At 49.7% G+C, this 8,327-nt stretch overlaps 1 protein-coding gene and 1 long non-coding RNA gene across 2 annotated transcripts; one reads left to right on the top strand and one right to left on the bottom strand.

The window, feature by feature from the left end:
- Positions 1-1,404: 1,404 nt before the first annotated feature.
- LOC123430717 lies at positions 1,405-2,170 on the bottom strand. Its single transcript, XR_006622975.1, has 2 exons — positions 2,038-2,170; positions 1,405-1,944 (listed from the first exon to the last, which is right to left on the bottom strand). It is a non-coding gene; the product is annotated as an uncharacterized LOC123430717 (long non-coding RNA).
- A 1,236-nt stretch (positions 2,171-3,406) lies between these two features.
- LOC123427624 (polygalacturonase QRT3-like) lies at positions 3,407-6,539 on the top strand. The gene is made up of 3 exons (XM_045111704.1): positions 3,407-4,042; positions 4,909-5,145; positions 5,256-6,539. The coding sequence occupies exons 1-3, from the start codon at positions 3,824-3,826 to the stop codon at positions 6,249-6,251; spliced, it is 1,452 nt and encodes a 483-aa protein (XP_044967639.1). The 5' UTR covers positions 3,407-3,823; the 3' UTR covers positions 6,252-6,539.
- Positions 6,540-8,327: the final 1,788 nt, after the last annotated feature.

Raw genomic sequence — 8,327 nt, 5'->3', positions numbered from 1 at the left:
TGTATCTCACAAACTTCTCTCTTAATCAATGAAAATGGCAAGTATTTTTCCTTGTTTAAAAAACATAATTAAGTGAACGAGGACTGCCTTTAGTTCCCTCTGAGCATGTACTCCCTCCTTTTCGGTTTATATGGTTTAAATCTAAAATCTCATTAATCAATGTGAATTGTAAGTGGATGACACTAGTTTCAACTAGCCAATGAAATATTTCTTACATATTCAATTTTCAAGGCAATAAATGTAGCATCCTCCTTCTCATTGGACTTGCATGACGGATATAGAAAAAAAATGCATGCATAGCCATTTTTTTTCTTCAATCTCTATGAATTAAATATGGCATGAAACTCAAAGCACTTTAACTCAATTAGAGCAAGTACAATAGTATAGCCAGCTGGTGGCTATAATCCATTTACATGTCATCTATAACCCATTTTATAGCCAATATGTATGATAGTTCATTGCAAAAACGTACTACGCTTTTATTATATGACCCACCTTTCATACTCATAAAATGCCTAGGAGCACGTGCTAGAGCTGGCTCTTAGCTCTCCTCTTCTCTTTATTCTAAGAGTGTGCTTGGATACGTTTTAGTCCCATGACTAAAAGTAGTTGGACTAAGAGGGTGTTTGGATACGTTTTAGTCCCATGACTAAAAGTAGTGAGACTAAAACTTGCTAGCCCCACCCATGCTTGGATCCAAATACTAAAGAGACTAAAATCAAGTTAATGAGCATTTATTATCCTCCAAACCCTTCAATCCAGAACTCGCATGTGTTAAAGGAGAGGAGTTAAATGAGGAGAGAGATGACTAATCCACATTTTAGTAGGGGTACCCGTGACTAAATTTTTTTAGTCTCAAGACTAGTTTTAGCCCCTCTTTAGTGAAGGATGCTTGGAACTTTAGCCTCTTAAAGATACTATTTTTAGTCAGGCTAAAATAAGAGGGTGCTTGGATACGTTTTAGTCTCATGACTAAAAGTAATGAGACTCACCCATGCTTAGATTCAAATACTAAAGAGACTAAAATCGAGTTAATGAGCATTTATTATCCTCCAAACCTTCCAATCCAGAACTTGCCTGAGGAGTTAAATGAGGAGAGAGAGGACTAATGCACATTTTAGTAGGGGTACCCCTGACTAAAAAAAATTAGTCTCAAGACTTAGTTTTAGCCCCTCTTTAGTGAGGGGTGCTTGGAACTTTAGCCTCTTAAAGAGACTATTTTTAGTCAGACTAAAATAAGTTCCTTGGATCGAAGCACCCTCTGACTAAATAAAAATATATTAGTTTATTTCTTATAGCCAGCTGATTCAGTTCTATCGTACTTACTCTTAGACTTAAAATGAGTCTAATATAATAAAAAACTAAATTTTTTGAGATGGATCCTATAAACCAGAAAGAAGAGAGTATTCATTATCTATACTTGTACTATCTCCCTACAGACTAGGAAGCCTGTATACTGTATACAAATTCCCGAACAAGCGCACACGCACGGCACGGCACGCCAGCCGGGAATGGGAGCCAAGAGAGGACAGAAACCCAAAGCCCCATGGTCACCAAGACCAAGGAAAGTATACTGCAACTTCCATGCCAGGAACGGGCACGTGTTATCAGCCGTCTCGCTCCCGACCGGGCCGCCGACGACGACCGCGGGCGGGTCCGGCATCGATCGTTGGAAGTTTTTAAGAAGACGTCGCGCGCGTGGACGGCGCCACTCGGTCGCTCTCCATCATCGACGATCGTCGCGGCCCGCCTGGGATACAGCCCCGTACGCTTTTGTCTCGTGAACACGTACGCGCGCCATCCATCTCCCGCGCTTGGGATGCATCTCCCCATGCCTTGTCTCCCCAACACGTACGCGGGGCGCGCTCCCTGCATCCTCCAAATGGCCGCGGATCATGACCAACCAACCTTTCGTAGACGATGACGATGACGATGGTACACCACCTGATAAAATATAGCAATAGCATAACCTCAATAAAAGATAAAACAGAACTGTTCGTTGTTGTGTGCAGCTGCTGCAGATGCTCATCGTCTTACGCTCGCCTCATCTGGAATTTCAGGCCTTCTGAATTCTGATCGCGCGCGCGGCGCGCGGCAATGTGAGCGGCCAAGCGAAGCGAGCCTAAAGCCTTGCTTGGACTGCCGTTTTCGTCTCAAATATCCCTGTAAAAAAAATACGGATCTCTATCCACCATTTTATTTTTAGCTAAAAAGATACTAGTGACCGGTAAAGTACAAGTGTAAAATAAATGCTTCTGTATTTGAAAACGGCAATCCAGCAAGGCTTTAGTCTCTTTTCCGTGGTCTACTTTGGTTTCTCCGTATACTATGCCACTGAACGAGCCACCCTCCTCCAAGTGTAAAGGCCAAGTAATTCTGGTTGGTTACAGGAAAGAAGAGGCTTTTTAAATCCTTGTGCGAAAAGTTGGCACAACCTCCCAACAAATCAAACAGCTCTTAATCTCTTCTACTACTACCATACACTGCCTGCCTGGCATGGATTCTGAGATACTACTATATGTAGATGTCTGACTCTGAGCCTCTATGCATGCGCAGCAGTAGCACCAACCGTTGTTGTGTACGTATGTACAAGAGCGTTCTGATGCTCAACAAGTCACACAAACGAGTAGGGACTTTTTTTCCCTTTCGACAAAGAAAAGCGTAGGGATCAGAGCATCTCAACCTCTCAAGCATGCATGGGCCACGAGAGGAAGGGAAAGAAAGGGGAAGGGGAGGGAGGAAAGCAAGGGAGAAAAAAAGCTTGAGCATCCATCCAAGCAAAGGAGAAGGGAGACATGATGAGGAAGGAGGAGGAGAGAGAAGAATAAGGATAACCAGAGCACACCAAACGGGCTTTTCATCGGCTTTTCTTGGACCCCGATTAAACATGGGTGCACGCACGCACGCACCAAGATGCGCGCGCGAACCATCCACCCACGCGCGCTCCGTTCCTTCTTCTTCTAGATTCATTCACAGTCACACACGGACACCCGGACTTGTAATTTATTCAGCACCATCATCATGCCAAGAGAGTTGCCGTTGGTAAAATGATAGTAGGAGTAGCCCCTGGTCGGCACCTCGATCGCGGCGCGGTGATAAACTTGGGCAGTCACCGCGGCACGGATCTAGTACACTCGTAGATCGTCCCTGACTGTCCGTTGACATTGCAATTTTTTCACGTACAGTAGTACGTACTCCCATAGTCAGGAACGGGGGTATACTGTGACAGTCAGGAAGGAACCCAGAAGGTTTTATTTCTGCTGCCAAACCCCACGCCTACTGGCTACTGACCCGACGATGGCCCCGTCGCTGTTGCATTGAATGGCCGGGCCCTTGCGCTGCACTTTATGCCTATTCCCATTAACCAGTTAACACGCCATTCCCTCCCGTTTCTTTCTTCAGGCTCCTCCTCTCCTCTCCTCCTCCTTGAGTTACTTGACCCCTTCCACGGTTCCACCACCAACCTTGTAACCATCGCGCGGCGGCAGGCACCGCAGCATTCTCCCTCCCTCCCTCCCTCCCACATACCAAGCTCCTCTCTGCTGGCACTGGCAGTGGCACGACACCTATATATGCGTGCATCCTACACCAGCCCCTCGTCCGGAAGCGTTTCCGTCCGGGCGCTAGCGGGCAAGCAAGCAAAACCACAGCGCCAGTGCCACCACGCGGACACCCAGAGAGAAGGGGTACGTGTGCCCGTTTGGTCCGTCACTTTCCTACAGATACAGAAGCAGAGAGAGAGAGGGAGAGGGGGGAGACGCCGGCCATTGATGCTGTAGCAGCACAAGGAAGGGTCCAAGAAAGAAGGGGGGGAGGCGTGAGCATGGAGGTGCTCGCCGGAGGAGGCCGCGGCCTCCTGCATGCGGCCCTTCTCGTCGGGGCGCTTCTTGTTGCATTGGCGGGCGGCGCGGAGGCGTGGGCGCCGCACCACGGCGCCGCCGGTGCCAGGTCCGGCGCCGAGCGGCGGTACAGGGATCTCGCGGCCGGCAGGATGGAGAGCGTCAGATCCTCCTTCGGCAAGGCCAGGCGGGGGCTTGCCACGGTCAGTAGTACTCCTGCTGCTTCCTCCATTTGCGCTAGTTATTTCTTCCCAACCCTGCTTCCAATCACTTTATTTTTCAAGTAAAAAAAACTGTAGCTGTTCATGGGATCATGTGGTTGTTAACGTTTCCGTAGTAGGAGTAGTTCCGTTGGATCGTCTTTTCATGGGAGCAGTTGTTAACGTTCGTTTCCTCGATTGGTTACTCCATCCGAGCGTACTGTACGTGTACTTGTGGTAGTTTAATTTCAAGTTACAGTACAGGGAACCAAAGCTAGCAAAATCCCCCAGTTTCTAAGAAGCGCAGAGGAACAGAGACAAGCGTCGATCTCCTTTGCTTTCCGGGAGATTTTTCGTTCATTCGCTTTTGCCAAAGGAAAACGAGCCGTTCCTTTCACCACAAAAGGAACCGTTAGAAGAAAAAAAATGAAAAACGGTAGTGGTGGATCATCTTCCCGTTGTGTTTCCGTCTAGTCATTTGCGTCAGGTCCAGAGCCTTGACTGGAAATCGGGGGCACGCCGTGCGCCTGAATCTACCTCTTACAAATGTGTTGATCTCTTCATTCGTCCGTCAGCTTACAAATGCAGTTTTGTCAAGAATGTTAGGCATCACCAAAGAAACTTTTCAGACCCAACAAATGATTCTCCCTTTTCTAAACGTGTTTGGTAATGCCTCCAGTAGAAAGCAGTAGAGTAGCTGCCCCACCCTCACAGCTCGCAACCAACCACCCACCCGACAAATGTCAAACGCTTGGGTGCACCTACGTACGTACACGTACCCGTGCTCCTGCTCCATCATTGGCCGCTTGGTGTGGCGCATCGCACTGACTGTCACGTCTGACGTGGTGCCGCGTGGATCTTCGGTGCAGTCCTCGGCGACCTCGCGGGTGTACCACGTCACGGACTACGGCGCCGACCCCACCGGCACCACCGACGCCACGGCGGCCATCAAGAAGGCCATCGCCGACGCCTTCAGCCTCCCGTCCAACGCCACCATGACCGCCGGCATCCCCGACCTCGGCGGCGCCGAGATCCACCTCGACGGCGGCTCCTACCTCGTCGACGGCCCCCTCACCCTGCCGGCCTCCGGCGGCGGCAACTTCAAGGTAAGCAACAGATACACACTCTACATCCCGAGCCTGCGTGCAATGCGCAAGCAAAAATGACAATGCGTGTTTAATTATCTACGGTGCCTGATCACCGGCGTACGTGTCAGATCCACAGCGGGTCGCTGCGGGCGTCGGCGGAGTTCCCGACGGACCGGTACCTAATCGAGCTGTCGGCGGGGTCGTCGGCGCCGGCGTCGAGCTACCACTACGAGTACGCGACGCTGCGGGACCTGATGCTGGACTGCAGCTACCGCGGCGGCGGCGTGGCGGTGGTGGACTCGCTGCGCGTCGGCATCGACAACTGCTACGTCGCCCACTTCGAGACGGAGGGCATCCTGGTGCGCGGCGGCCACGAGACCTACATCCGCAACACCTTCCTCGGCCAGCACATGACCGCCGGCAAAGACCCGGGGGAGCGCTCCTTCACCGGCACGGCCATCCGGCTCGACGGCAACGACAACTCCGTCTCCGACGTGGTGGTCTTCTCCGCGGCCACCGGGATCATGGTGACCGGCGGCGCCAACACCATCTCCGGCGTGCACTGCTACAACAAGGCGGCCGGGTTCGGCGGCACCGGCATCTACCTCAAGCTGCCGGGGCTCACGCAGACGTGGGTCAGCAACTGCTACATGGACTACACGAGCATCGTGGCCGAGGACCCCGTGCTGCTGCACGTGTCGGGCTCCTTCTTCCTCGGCGACGCCAACGTGGTGCTCAAGGCGGTGCGCGGCGTGGCGCGCGGCGTGCACATCACCGGCAACCTGTTCAACGGGCGCGACAAGGGCGTGGACACCGTGCAGCTGGACGGCGCCTTCGGGACGGTGGAGCAGGTCTACGTGCAGCAGAACTCCGCCATGGGGATGAACCTCAAGGCCACCACGGCGCGCGGGTCCGCCGACGGCAACGGCAGCTCATGGACGGTGGACTTCGCGCCGGTGCTGCTGTTCCCGGACCGCATCGGGCACGTGCAGTACTCGCTCGTCGCCGGCGACGCGTTCCCCGGGCACACGCTCAGGAACATCTCCGGCAACCAGGTCGTCGTCGCCACCGACAAGGACGTGTCCGCCACCGTGCACGTGCTCGTCGACCAGAACAGCAACTGAGAAGATGGAAATGGCGGCGCGGTCGCCGCTGCTGCTGCCTGCTCGCGCTGCGCGGTGCGCGCGAGCGTGGCGTCATTCGTTCGTTTGTTCCTAGAGAAAATTACTGGATTTGGCCGGAGAGGATAATACAGCTATAGTGATTGTTTGAGAAAAATGATTCAGAATGGATCATTGGAACTCACCTTGCTCGTCCAGAATGCGTCAAGATCATCATGCAATACTCCTGCTTGATTAGTTGTGCCGATTTATAATACTACTAAATAAATAAAGGAGACATCGAGGCATCAACATTTGGATTTTGGATCGACCGCTTTGTGCTGCTGGTGACCTGTCAGTCTCGAGCGCACCGGCTTCCATTCAAATAGCCGTTCGTTCGTTCGTTCCGATCATGCACGCGGACGCAGGCTTAACCATTCCCGTTTTCTGATTCGGGAAAGTACGGTTTTCCGGATGGTTCAGTCTCAAGTGCACCAACTTTCGTTCAGACGGTGTCTCTGAAAGCGTTGCAAGTAGCCCACCAGCTTTTCTGACAGATGCTTTGGTATAAACTTCTCCTCGCTAATTTTCAATCTGTGGCAGCGGCCATTTATCGGCCTCTTCCACGCGTGATCCAACTACGGGTGCATGGCATGTAGATGTACTAGGTGGCTTATCACCGTCTTGATTGTTATTGTTCGTGGATTGTGTTTAGAATTCATTTTTTTCCTCGATCAGAATGTCAATTCTAGGAGTATATTTTCTTGCTAGCTGTCATCATTTGTCAATCTGCCATGCATCTCGAATTGATTGGTGCATGCTTCACCTTCACTGAACCCAATGTCTGAACAGCCGAAGGAAAATAAAAACAGGATAGCTTGATGCTCAATTTTCGCCGTTTTCAGTATTTCCATAATCGCACTTTGCCTTCTTTTTTCTTCTAGTTCTGATGAAATATCAAGGAACCAGCTATAAAACAGTCAGGGGAATATTACCCTCTGAGCCTTTCTTGATGCAGCTTTGGACATGGCGATGCGCTGTTGTGTGTGGTTGGTTGCAAGATTTCTACTATTTCTTGATCTTCTTGCCATCGTTAAATCATGGAAACGAACGGACAACTACTTATGTTGACATCTTAACACTGAAGTTGCTCACCGGTTCCTCTTGTTAAATCTTGAGTGTTGATACATCATCACCAAATAAATGTTGCTATTGGACCTGAAACATAAGGAAATTTTCCAGTTCTTGTCGAGTAGTTTTCTGCTGCTTTTGTGCTCTATATAATTTATATTTTGAAGCTTCCCTAAAAGGCTAAACAAATGTATGTGCTAGTTTCTGTTGTTTTCTGCACTTTCTTCATATATAGTGTGGCGCGGGGGACAAATTTACTGTTCTGATCCACGAAACGTAAAAAATTCACAGAATGAACTCAGCCTGAAAAGATTTCACGATCTGCCGTACGTTGCAGGTATACTGTGAAACGCCGTATTATTATGACGTTTCCAGCCTTCATTAGAACGCCGGTATAACGTAGCGTTTACTGCCACCTTAAAAACGAGACTCGCGTTGCTGCCTCCCCTCAAAACTCTTAGGGACAGATCGACAACACCTAAGAGCATGGTTAATAATATAGCCAACTGCTGGCTATAAGCCATCTTATAGTCCACCTTATAGCTAGCTTGTACAATAGTTAGCTATAAAAAATACTACTTTTATCATATATGGTCTACCTTTCATTCTCACAAAGCACCTAGGAGCACGTGCTAGAGCTGGCTCTTCACGAAGAGCCTGCTTCCCTTCTCTCTCCTCTTCTCTCTTATCCAACTCAGTAAAAATATAGTAATTTAATCCTTACAACCCGCTGACTGTACCTTATTGGCCCTGTTTGGATACTCTAACTCGGTTAGAGATTAGAGTTAGAGTCTAACTCTAGACTAACCCTGAACTAACTCTAACCAAAAAGGTGTTTTTATGGAAGGGTTAGATTGCAGATAAATGCATTTTTTTTTCCAATCATTTGGCTCCTTTATCTAGGATTTTGTGTGGTGGAAGGAGAGAGAAAAGTAACTTTTTCTGGTCCCCATCAAACTCTAACCTAAA

This window comes from Hordeum vulgare, chromosome 2H (assembly GCF_904849725.1).
Source record: "Hordeum vulgare subsp. vulgare chromosome 2H, MorexV3_pseudomolecules_assembly, whole genome shotgun sequence".
In the NCBI taxonomy this organism is placed as follows: Eukaryota; Viridiplantae; Streptophyta; class Magnoliopsida; order Poales; family Poaceae; genus Hordeum; species Hordeum vulgare.
This window is presented reverse-complemented; position numbering and strand designations above follow the sequence as displayed.

Coding starts and splice junctions, on each gene's coding strand:
- LOC123427624 (XM_045111704.1), top strand. CDS start 3,824: ATGGAGGTGCTCGCCGGAGGAGGCCGCGGCCTCCTGCATGCGGCCCTT. Junction 4,043..4,908: donor CCAGGCGGGGGCTTGCCACG/GTCAGTAGTACT, acceptor TCTTCGGTGCAG/TCCTCGGCGACCTCGCGGGT. Junction 5,146..5,255: donor CCGGCGGCGGCAACTTCAAG/GTAAGCAACAGA, acceptor CGTACGTGTCAG/ATCCACAGCGGGTCGCTGCG.